The sequence below is a fragment of the Pelmatolapia mariae genome, linkage group LG15 (assembly GCF_036321145.2).
Source record: "Pelmatolapia mariae isolate MD_Pm_ZW linkage group LG15, Pm_UMD_F_2, whole genome shotgun sequence".
Taxonomy (NCBI): Eukaryota; Metazoa; Chordata; class Actinopteri; order Cichliformes; family Cichlidae; genus Pelmatolapia; species Pelmatolapia mariae.
Window position 1 is genome coordinate 13,953,618 of NC_086240.1, and position 12,873 is coordinate 13,966,490.

The following is a 12,873-nucleotide window of genomic DNA, read 5'->3' on the forward strand; positions in this document are numbered from 1 at the left end:
CAGGCAACAGGGATTATATCCAGCAGAGATGGACACAGAGAAAGGGAGAAAGGGGCCGAGTGGAGCAAGAAACGAGAGAGAGAGGGGGCTGTATCTTGTGATATGATGAAGTATTGTATATTATCACATAGAGGGTTGTATTACTGAGGCGCCGCAGCACAACAGGTCATCTAATGGTAATACCTGCCACTCCGCACATGTGAACAAGCATGAAAAACGAGATTGGGGGCAGACGAGGGCAGCGTGGGGAACCGTGGGATAGTGACTGATAAGAACATATGCAATACATGGTGTTATATTAAAAAACACAGCAGGTTATCCTGGCAAATCAAAACAGTAATGCAAGGCTGAAGTGGTTAACAGAGGTATAGCGTGACCACACTGAAAACACACCAGTATAAAATGACAGCGGTAAGCATATACAGTAGCAGTGGTTGTGTTTCTTTGAATAAATTGTACTAAACTCTAAATAGTAAAACGAAAAAGTTGTGAAGCTGTGTAAAGCGCTAACAAACTATCCATCCATTTTCTAAATTGTTTATCCAGTTCAGGGTCAGGTAAACTGGAACCTACCCCAGATGTTTGTATGAAAGGTGGGGTAAACACTGGAGCGGTGACCTGTCCATCACAGGTAACCAATCATCTAAATTTATTATATTAATAACACGTCAAAGGCAACATATTAAATGATGAAACCCAAATTCAACCATTTTTTTTTATAATTTGACTTTGAGTTCTTCTTTTATTGTTTAAATATTTGACACTCAGTTTTTTTACTCCTCGCCGTCTTTACTTTAGAAAGTCTCAATCTCTCCGTGGCGCTCGTTTACATCCAATTATTACTCATTAAAATAATAATTTATCACTACATTTTTTAAGAATCTTATTTCTATGAGCATTTTGTTGCCACAGTCCAAGGTTTTGTGAAACATATTGCTGGAATCGAAATCAAAATGAGAAAATGACCATGGTGGTGTTTACTACACCATCAGTGATGACCCCAAAGCCTAACTCTTCATTCTAACCAATTCAATTTAAGGGAGTCATGCACTAACTTGTGCAACTATCTCAGAGTTTCTTACAGGCTGTGGTATGTACGATGTACAGTTACAGCCGACATAACAATTTCAGGATCTGGCAACCCAACCCAGTCGTTTGCCCTAACCATAACCACAGCTTTCAATGACTAAACCCTAACCAGAGACTTTATTAACTAACCCTAATCACATGATCTGAGTGCCTAATCTGTGTCAGTTAGAATTATTTTTTTTATCCCTGACAAGAACAATTTTTTAAAAGAAGAAAAATTTACATATTCTGGGGAATATCGTGATAGGTTCAGGGTCATCACCGATGATTGGGGTCTGATTTTGCATCCAGTTTTCATTTACATTTTACACAGCTTCTCTACTTTCCCAGAAGGGAGGCTTTACATCACAGGGTTTCAACAGTTTCCAAACATCAGTAAACATCATTACACCAGCAAACCTTACTTTCTATGACACAGACACAAGACACAATCGTGGATCAGACATAGGCAATCTAAAGCAAAATGTAAATATGCTCTGTGTGTACATCAGCTTCACACACAGAGAGCATATTTACGTTTAATTTTCATCTCTCCGATTTACGCAGCAGAGTGCCCACTGATGTCTCATCTCCAGACAGCAGATTACTGGTTTAGGATTTACAGTTTTAACCCTGTCACACTCGAGGAAGACAAGTCAGTGTCCCCGCAGACGTCAGCTCATACTCATGGCTTTATTTATGTATATCCAAGGACGAGCCAGGCGACGCTTTGAGAACGTTTTACTAATCTCATGGAGGGGCAGTTGATGCATTTAGATGATTACATTCAAAACCATATTGAGCGTTTTTTTCTGATGCAATTCTGCCATTGAAGCAGAGAAAAGGAATTTGCTAAGTACTAATAACATGGAGTGCAGTAGGTGTAGTGGTAATCAGCTGAAGAGAGAGAGACGTTGTTCTCCATCTCTTAGAGGGAGCCAAACAATTAAATGTAATGAAGTAGTTAAGACAGAATTACATTTACCAAACAGAGTCTTTGTGGAAATATAAATCGAGAGAATCTACTAATTTCAGGATACCTAAAGGATGTGGGAACGTGAAGACAATGAGAGGCGAGAAGGAAAGAGAAACAGGTCACACGAGGTCAAGATTCAATATTTGCGCCCACGAGGCTCCAGATGAGCAGGGAGAGGAGCAGGAGGGTTAAGAAAAAAAAGAGAGAGAAAAAAACATAAAAAGAAGGCGGTGAACTCTTACCTTTCTACCCTCAAGGAATTTAAGAGCTGTACCAATGTTGGCGACCCAGTGGATCCTTTTTAGCTTCTTGCCCTGTTCACATGGCTGGAAGGAGAAGGGAGAACAATGGATATGGAAAGGAAGCAAGAGAGATATTGAGAGGGAAAGAAAACAGGAGGGTAAAACGTATCTGTACATGTATAAAAAATTAGCACAGTTTAAACAGACAATAAAGCATAGATGAAAAAAATACAGCATAAATGTTTTTGAAATAATGAGACTCAGAATTCCAATCAGTCTGATTATAAACAAACAGATCAATAGGACAGAGGCAGATTAGACCTTAGGCAGTATTGGTCAAATGTAATCCTCAAGCCGTGTGTGTCTTTGTCTGTGTTTGTGAACTCTGATCTGTCCTTGTTAATCTGGGCTTTCCCACTCAATTCAAACAATAAAATAAATAAAAGCCAGTCAATAGGCATTTCCATATAACTCTGGCTTCACATTCACTGCATTAAGTCTGCAGCTCACTGGACAAACAAACAGTCAAAAATTATTGCATTTCTCTTTTATTGCATCAGCCTGAGCCGGTTCAGTGTGAGAAAGTAGAAAATATAATCCAGAGAGATCAGAGGAGAGGACGTGTTTGAAGCTTGTAGCCAAATCCCATGATGTAGAAATGACCCACAGGCTCACCAGCTTTTGTCCTGAAAGGACTTCCAGCAAGGCCAGCAGCATCACACCATCTTTTATGTCCTCAAAGAGGTCGGTCATCACCAGGGGAGGGACATGCTACAGAAGAAAACACACACATCATATGAAATAAGTAAACTTAAGTGCAATGCTTAAACTAGAAACATTGTGTTTTTTAACATTGAGAAGTACTTGAAAACACTCATCTGAAGGCAGGTGCATACTTTATAATCACACAATTTTCCCAGGCAAGATATTTCTAAACAAGCAACTGAATTTATGTAACTGTTTGTGCAAAAAAAAAAAAGGGGGTGGGGGGAGGAATCACTGTTTACATAAATGTTTCATGTCACACAAAGCTTTCCCAGTTTTCTTGGAATGCAAAGAGTCAGGATTACAGAGCTAATAGGTCTAGCAATGTACAGAAAACTTTGAGGTAAGAAGTATTTTTCTGCACATTATCCCCCACAAAGCTGCATAGTGCATACATAACCCTAATATAATACATATATTAAACTGTAAGACATTCATTTAAACTTGTGGGACATGGATAAAGGAAATCTTCATAAAAAAAAACTGTGCTAGGAGCCCAAACAGAGTTTGGTGGTGCCGTGTATTACTGACAGCTGGATTCATCCATAAGCGCCGGCTCAGGGGACTCTGAACGGCTTCTTCAAATCCTAAAATATGCTGATGATTTCAAACTGTATCCTTCCCCATTGACTTCCTCCCTGACCTGACACAGACTTCCAGACTTGAGGAAATCCACATATCTCAGTTTCTCGCCGCCGCCACATCAAGGATTTCTCTTAAAGCACAGTCACATGCTGGGGCTGAGGAGAGCTTTAGAGGGGAGGGGGAGCTTTCAGACGAGCGAACCATTCACAGGGAGATTAGCAGCAAAGGGAGTGAGTGAAGAGAGGGAAGGCAAAAAGTAGAGATGTGCGCAAGAGTGTGTGTGCAGCCAGAGTGAAAATATATGTACAACCCCAACAAAGTGAAAATGAGAGAGGGGTTTAATTGAGTAGAAGGAGTGGCAGTGAAAAACATGTCAGAGGCAGAGAGAGACAGGACACTAACCTCACGTCTTTCAAATTTAATTAGCAAACGCAGCAGCGCTTCTCACTAATTCCTCTTCTAACGTTGTTTCATGGCTTTGGATATTAGAGTTTTCAGACAGCACTTGTGCCCGTATCATAGCCTGACAGAAGAAGCACTTAAAAAAGATCCCATTCAGAGGGATAAATTATACCATGAGCTAATTGAAGCCAAATTTACCTATTTGTTCATTATAATCCCAAAGCTAATGAGGAAATTTCAGACTAATTACAAAAAAAGAAAGTAATATTCATTCCCTTTGCTCGGCAACATGCGGTAAAAAAAAATAAATCACAAACTTAATGAGCTAATTACACATGAGCGTCTGGGTCGTAATTGATTGTGAGCAGAGGAGTTTGAGGATGTGCGTCTGTCTGTGCTCTCTTGTTATTCCCCTGGTACATTTGACTGGATCCCAAAAGATCAACAGCATGAAAGACACAGGAGGGGGCAGAAACAAAGAGAACACTTAGAGGTTTCAGTTTGAGCTGCAATACATCCAGTTTGAAGGGACAATAAAAACTTGAAGCCTATTGGCAAAGTCTTTTTAGGATGATGGTATTCTGACAGGGAATTATTGGCACATAAAACCACTCATGTAGAAACATTTCAATTAAAATCATGCAGGACTTGGGCAAAGTCAGCACTGTCATCTCACAGCGGCGGGGTTGTGGGTCTAAATCCACTGGCTGGGGCCTTTCTTGTTGTCATTATCAGCTGTGCTGCTGACCATGTGGAGTCTTACAGGATGCAGAAATGTGGAGGCAAACCGAGCAATCTTAAATGAACTGTTTATTGGCTGGTTGCAATAATCCAAAAAGGGGAACATCAAAAAATATAAACTACAGAAACAAAAGGTTGAACCAACACTGGGGCAAGGAGAACAGACACTGATCAAAGACAAGGAGAGAGAGCGTCTATATACACACAGAAGGGCAATCGGGGAAGTGGAAACAGCTGGGGACACAGCTGTACTAAATCACAGTAGAGATGATGGAAACAAACTAAGCAAAGGATATCTCTAAATATAAAGCAGGAAGTGGGACAACTAAAAGGAAGGACTAACATACATTTTGGACTTTTAAATGTATTTTCATGAATTTACAACTTGTCGAGCTGATAAAGACCTCATCCTTCACCATTCATACTAATATGTAATAGATAAAAGATTAATTTCTGTTTTTAATTTAAATGCCTGGAGGTTTTTTTTTTATGTGTTAACAGTGAAATAAATAATAAAAACAATTCACTTTATAATTACAGGACAGTTTAGGCAATAAGTTACCAGAATTTTCTGTAATTTTACATATTTACTTCTTACAGTTTAAGCCCAAAGAGTCATGCTGGCATGTTTCCTGCATTTAATACAATAGTTTTCTTTATCATGAAGAAAAACTGAGAGATACTGTTGAAATAACACTTTTAAATAACAGTGAAATAACATCTCAGGGATTAAATGTGTAGTTAAACATCTTTACACTGATACAAATTGTTTTTTTTTTTTTACTTGTCTGACCCACTTAAAATCAAAATGGGTTGTATGTGGTCCACAATGTAAAACGAGTGTGACATCCCTCTCTAAAGCAACTGGGAAGTAGAAACAAAAAAGATATGGCTTTAAACAAACAGATTATTTAAATAAACAAAACCAGAAAGGCCAAAAACTCACAAATACTGGGGCAAATGACCCAGGGCCATGATATGTGTGGTAGTCTCCCAGACTCGGAAGACAAGCTCATTAGGTTAATTAGTCATTTTAAATTATCTATAGGTGTGAATTCTGAGCATTAATAGTTCTTTGTCTTTCTGTGTTGTAACCTGCCTTTTGCCCTATGACAGTTGGGATAGGCTGCAGTGTAAGATGATGATAGATGGATTTTTTTAAGTTTATAAGCTTGTATGACTCCTAAACATAAGTATGAACTGAAATGAAATGAAAGAAAGCAACACTGCCGTTAAAAAATAAATAATAAACACAACTTAACAATTTAAGAGGACACCACAAGCAGAGTTGGCTGATTGAAATTTTTAATACTTTGAAAAACATACCAGCAGCTTAGTTAGCTGAAGCACATGCCACGTGCCATGATTTGCTGTCTCTGAACTTCATGTGCACGGGATGTATCACCCTCTCCCTTCGCTCTAACCCGAGAGTAAACACGGAGAGAGGAGCTGGGAGATTCATTTCTTTTCTTTCTTTAATCTCAAAGAACACTTGCTTCACTGATGGCTGAACTAAAGCTGTTTTCCCGGGAAAATGCCTGAAGACGGCGAGACCTCCGCAGTTCACACTGGCCACTCTGTAATTAAGCTTTAACCTTCTCAGAAAGGATTTGTCAGAGTGGAAATTTGGGGTCCGCTGACTGAAACCTCTCCATATGTGTCACTCCACTACCGGGTGCAACATAAAATACACTGTGAGGAGAGCAATTTTGCAAGTTGAGTGTGACTGCTGTGTGGGTCTAAACGGCATCAACCTTTATCTAAATGAAATGCACCCCCTGGAAAAATACTACGTTGCAGCTCTCTTATAGTTCATATCTTTGGCGAGTTAATCTGGTGAACTAATGAGAGTCATTCATCTTCTGTATAAATTACCAGCTCCAATACATCCCCTCTCATAGAAAGTCTTTGTCGGAGCCCGTAAGACTTCTTTTGTTATACCTGTGGAATAGTAAAGTGAGGGGGAGGGCGGTGATAGCAAAAGGAAGCCCTCATGCTATGGCTCAACTCACCTAACGATTAATCACATACCTTTAGGCGGTGAATTAAAGACCTGTGATAACTGGAGTGGCCTAATCATCTGCATAGCCAAGGGCAGGATTTATCCCTGTGAGAGCAAAGCTAAACCAACTGTTAAAGCTTCTCTGTCTTCATCTTCTCGCTCTATCCTCCTGTCTCACTTTCACACTACTTTTTGCGTATGATTAGCTATTCTTGTGAGAGTGAGTCCATAAGATGCCACATAATCTCTACTAGTCTGCAGAATGATGACTTCCAGAAATGGCCCTCTTTATTTTTTGCACCACCTTTAAGTTGGTGAACTTTTACCCCCTGCTCATCACAACGCTCTTTGAAAATTCACCAAGCCGCCATGACAGCCAAGACATTTTTAAGACAAATATAGACCAATCAGTATCACTATGGTAACGTCAGGCATCAGGTGGAAGTGTAAGCAGCTTCATGATGAGCGAGGAGGACATCAGCTACGTAATTTGATCAAGTCGGCAGAGGGAAAAGCATGAGGAACAAATATGGTTTTCTCTTCCAGTGGAAGTGTGATGGTATGACTAATCTATTAATTACCCGAATCCATTAATTAAGGCAAATTTAAATGGAATTTTAATGAAGTCTCCGGGATCTTTGTTGGATCAGTTCATTTGAGTTTTTAGTGCATGAGTGTTGATATAGCAAAAATTATCTTTTTCCACTTTAGGTTAAAAGATTAGTTAGACATCCGGCCTTCTTGCTGAAAGCTATGTGAGGAAATAAATGCCAATCTTTGGCTCTTAGAGTAAATATAGAAGTAGGACAAAGTAACAACCTCAGGGATGAAAAATGAGCCCATTGCTGAAGTGTCAAAAATTACAGCCCTGTGAATGGCCACTTGAAACTGCAAAAAGAGGTCAGTCCCCCTGGACTCCTGTGTTAAAAATGGTCAGCTTTAGACAGAGCTAAGGTTTTTTTTACGTTCACTTATTTATTTATTTATTTTAGAAACCACCTGGTTTAACTGTGTTTGTAAATGTATTAAAATTAAGACACTGGCTGCTTTGGCACTGTCTCCTAGGCTTCACATCCCTGAATCGATACATATCTGGACTTTTTTTACTGTCTGAAGAGGAGGGATAGTGGATATATTGAGCAAAGGATGCTGAGGATGGAGCTGGCAGGGAAGAGGAAAAGAGGAACCTCAGAGGAAGTTCATGGATATAGTGAAGGAGGACATGCAGAGGGCTGGTGTGACAGAAAAGGATGCAAAGGATAGATGATCTGTGGTGATCCATAAAAGGAGAAGCCAAAAAAGAAGATAAGCTACTGGATCTACTCATCTACATATTTATAATGCAAATGTGGAATATGTGTTCATTTTCTCAATTTACTCATCTGATCAAAAAAATGTTGAACTACCCCCTCAAAGCTTCGTGGGAATGCCTCCCCAAAATTTTCAATCACAATAAAATAACAAAGGGACTGCAGCTCTGCTCAACTGCAGGCTTGATAAATAAAGTATGTGGTTATACCTTGAATCTTATAAAAAATTCACAGCATTTAAATATTGGGCTGTGTGTGTGTAATTTTCTGCTGGCACAGTCCTGAGATGTGCTTATTTAATATTACGTCATGGTTTATTCCTTTCTGAGTGCTCTTCAAATGAATTTTCTGCTCCACGTCACCGCAGTTCAAGAACTCCACAGCTGTCGTAATCAAATAGGGAACCTTGAGAGGAGCGTCACTGATTGGAGTAACACTTAATTGTGTTGCACTGTGCCATATTTGCCTTGTCTGCCCATTCCTGACATACCATTTAAGCATTAATGAGCAAAACTGATGAGCCTAACGTAGTATAATGCAATAATTACAGGCCCCTCAGCATGCAGTAGCATCAAATGTGTTTGTTTACTATAAGGCGCAGACATATTGTCCACTGAGTGGACAAATGAAGAGCATGCTTTAATGAAAAACTCTTATCCTAAACAATCTAAATTGGCCCATATTGAGATAGCGAGGTTACTAAGATGTAAATTAATGACTCTAGCTTGCAGGGGAAAAAGATATACAGTGTATTAAATGCTGTAATATGAAATAGATAATTAGAGTGAGAGTAAATCCTTGCTAGTAGCTATATGAGACTGAAAGAATAACAAGGAGCAAGAAAATCATGCAAGAATGAAGGACCGTGTGTGGTCTGAACTGGAACAAGCAGTCCCATGACCAGCTCTTGGAAAATGTCAGCGCATGCACACAGGATAGAGTAAAGTCACTCACAGTGGAAAAACATGGAGATCGGGGAGTTTTAAAACAAACACCAGCACCAGCTTTTGTGTAAATGGATAACACAATGCTGGCACTAGCAGGGAAACACAACCAGACTTTCTTACCTTTGCCAAGTGGGAGTTGATCCATTTTGTGAATGTCCTTTTCTGCACTGCTTCCTGCTCATCTGTAAATCAGAGCCCAGAGCATCACTATTAGTCACGCGCAATAATAAACAAAGAAAGGATTAAAAACACAATCTTCTCATTGTTTATTGTGAGAGTCGATTGGGTTTCTGATGCTGGATGGCTGCCTCTTGTTATCTCTGATAATATTCCTATCTCTCTAATGTGTCAGTCACACCAAATCATACCTTACACTAATGTACAAAGAGAAGGCATTTGACATTTACAGATGGCATTTTCATTATCTGAACTCCTCTTGCTGAGGACAGAAAATTGTGCTCTCAAAAATGCCCTTTAAATGATAGGAGGCCAGTGGTTCTCCCTCTTATCTGCCATGTTCTAGTCATTTCTGAGGACAGTTTAAACATGAAATCTGGTGCTCTGTTCAGGGCTGTGATCAAAATACACAAACGCGACATTACCCCAAATGCATTGGTCTTGTTTATGGCAGCTAACGTAATGAAGACCCTTTTGGAAAGACCCAATCAATAGAATACATGTCTGCTGACGATGTTCCCTAAAAAGGCACTTAACCTAAATGAGAAAACCTAATAAATCAAGCATATATACAATTTTCTGTGCATTTATAGTATGAAAGTGTGTGTGTTCTGCTGGATTTTTACCAACTAATGTATAGTTTATTCTTCGTGATATCTTGTGTCAGCAAAATTCAATGTTATGTGCAACCCATGTATTAAAAAAATTGAACATGAATGAGGTTATCTCAGAGAAATTAATGTGCAGCTGCTACACTTATACCATTAGAGTGTACAAAACCACACAATCTACCTGGAATTCAAAGCATCCCATCACGTGCATGCAACTGATGTTTTTGTGTGTCCCGTCTTTGCTGCAGAGCAATATCCTTGAGATAAGCACGTTATCAGCGAGAAAGGACGTCTGACACAGTGCCTTCCTCTACCTTAATGAAATATGCTGACGCCTTGATTGCACTCAAGTTGGTTAGTGTGTCACTGGGTGCTGTGGACAGACGCTAACGGGAAGAGGTGTGTCTGTGTCAGAGGGAAGGTACCTTTCATACATAATGCAGATACACTCACACATAGTCATACGTGCCACTGAGCAGCTTCCCGCTCTACAAATTAATCTTTTGATTGGGTCCGAGAGTAATCAAATATTGATGGGCGGTAATATTGGATGAGAATGGGGAAAGATGTTCCCTCCCTCCACATTCTTGAGCAGGAACATGCGTGACGGAGAACATGCCTGCATGTGCGTGGTGCCAGCCTCTCAGTCTCAGGGACGAGGTGACTTTGAACCTGCCGCACAAACGCAGTCACTCTTAAGCACACACGCTCATCTTCTTTCAATATAACAATGGGAAACAGCCATCCTTTGCAGCAGCATTTTAACACACTTGATTACCTTCTGTATCACTTGTCTCATGCACAGTCCCTGATTTCCCACAGTGAAGATCACCTTAACAAATTATCATTGATTCAGTCAAGGAAAAGAATGCAAACTTGGTGCAAACAAAGAGACCAGTTGTCAAACATCTCAGAGTATTTCCTTTCTTCTCAACAGTATAGACTGATAATGTGATTTATCCAGAGACAAGCTGGCAGACAGAATGCTGAATATGTGATATCCAAATGAGCAGAGAGGCAGATAGCCACAGGGTCAGACAGAGAGATAAGGAATCAAGCATTTTGACAGTCAGCCCTCTGTGCTGTGACACCTGCAGTGAGTTGTTACTTGTCTGCTGGGTATGCTTGTTTCACCAGCTGGAGATCTCCACACACACACACAAACGCACACACACACAGGCAGATACACACTCACTCGCTGACTCCGCCAGTGTGGAAACGCCCCCTTCAGACGTCTGCCCATTTCACTTTATACACACACTCACAGCTTCGACAAAAAAACAAAAGCATCCTTCAGGGAACTCTTTGGAAGAAAACTGCACTGCAAAATGCACACAATCATTCATAGTTATGCACACACACATACACATATGTCCAGCAGGCACGTACGGTCCGTGCTGCAGTGCCGTTCTAAATCACACACCCTACACACATGCAAAAATACACATTTTGTGCACTTGCTTTCTTTTTGGAGTCTCTATCTGTCTCAGCAGGACACACACATGCACACAGCCGCGAACACAAACTGCCCCACTTACCCCGGAGGTATTGGTAGAAGCCCGCCACCAGGTTGAGTGATGTGTTCTTTTTCGGGGAGGCTTCGCCCCCTACTTGCCGTGCCATCTTGTAACCCGGATTATGCCTCAATTTGTGCTTGTTTCATGGGGGCACTGAGAGGACATCAACGTAAACCTCCGGGAGAGGCAACACTTGCCCTTGCTCCTGCCCTTGTTGCCCACCCCCCCTTTTTTCGGGGGGAGGTGTCTTTAAAGAGCTCCCTGGAGCACCGGACCTCCTGAGATGACAGCAGTGGAACTGTTGCGCTGAGGTAAAGCAGGGAGGAAAGAACCACCCTCTTGTTTCTCCTGTCGCCCTTTACGTTCTGCCGTCCTCTGTCCTGTCCTGCAGTAGCGGGCTGCAGACTCAGTCAGACTCAGTGGTTTTCCTGCCTGTTAAGCAGCTTGGGAGTGTGATGTGAGAGTACGCGTGATGCAATGACTGTTTGCGTGTGTATGTGTGTGAGAGAGTGCTGCGCAGTGCCGGCTTGCCTCAGCATCAATCTTTTTTTGCTTAGTCTCCCTCTCTCTCTTCCCCTCTCATATCCTCTCTACCTGTGTCCTTCCCTCCCACGTTTTCTCTCTCTCTTTCTCTCTCTCTCTCAATTTTTCGCTATAGGCTGCAGGAAAAAAAATTACTTCCCTCCAATGGCTAGCCAATCAGAGTGCGTGGGAATGAGTGATGTCACAGTAGCCCCATCCGCATGTGGAAAGGGAGGACTTAGCGGTGGTGGGTGGGTTAAAGGAGACCATTTAGCAGGTTAGTAGGGGAAAAGCGGGAGCTCTTCTGTGACAGCACCACACACACAAACACACATGCGCTAAAGCAACGCGGGGACAGACGTGCAGGAATTCCCTATGTGCTGCTGGCACTCTTAATTCCCCTCCTCACTCTCCCTCTGTCATCCATACAGATACCATGCGGTGCTCTGAGGCACGCTGCTTCTTTACTCCATAGAGCCTTCAGGGGAGCAGACTATCACTGACAGTCATCCTGTCTGATCTCCTACTGTACTCCCTTCAAAAAAAAGAAAAAAAGAAAAGAGCCACTTTCATCTCAACCACAGTCACAACAGTCTGTTTGTTTTCTCTCTGGGTAAGCGACTACCGAACAGGAGTGGAAAACAATACAGGAGGATGTAATATCTGGGACGAGGTTTGGATTGTCATACAGCATGAAATGTACACAGTCCACAAAGCGTCTCGGACAAGAACAATATAGGGAAGTCCAGAACAAAGAAAACCACCACTTTCATTCTGATTCAGTCATGCTGTGGAAACTGCACTGCTGCTGCTGCTGCTGGTAAAACTTTTACTGCTAAACAAGGCAACAAGAAAACATTAGACAATGGGTGCAGTGTTTGTCCAACTACTGAGAGTTCATTTTACAAAGGCATGTTCCCTGAGCGCGAGAAATCCCAAGACGATACTGGGAATTAAACAAAAAGCTAACTTGTGCCATTCCCTATGGTTTAACATCTTCTCATGATG

The 12,873-nt window shown here is 41.2% G+C and overlaps 1 protein-coding gene across 6 annotated transcripts in view; it reads right to left on the reverse strand.

Moving 5' to 3' along the window:
• syne1a (spectrin repeat containing, nuclear envelope 1a) overlaps positions 1-12,873 on the reverse strand; it is a 134,586-nt gene that overhangs the window by 111,515 nt on the left and 10,198 nt on the right. For 5 of the 6 annotated variants that reach the window (XM_063496080.1, XM_063496079.1, XM_063496083.1 and 2 more), the window contains exons 1-4: positions 11,365-11,462; positions 9,159-9,220; positions 2,962-3,057; positions 2,287-2,370 (exon numbers count right to left, since the gene is read on the reverse strand). In XM_063496080.1, the coding sequence (XP_063352150.1) occupies positions 2,287-2,370; positions 2,962-3,057; positions 9,159-9,220; positions 11,365-11,449 (327 nt within the window). In that variant the 5' untranslated portion in view covers positions 11,450-11,462. Of the gene's footprint in view, positions 1-2,286; positions 2,371-2,961; positions 3,058-9,158; positions 9,221-11,364; positions 11,463-12,873 lie in introns of those variants that run through there. The other variant, XM_063496078.1, reaches the window with a different exon arrangement.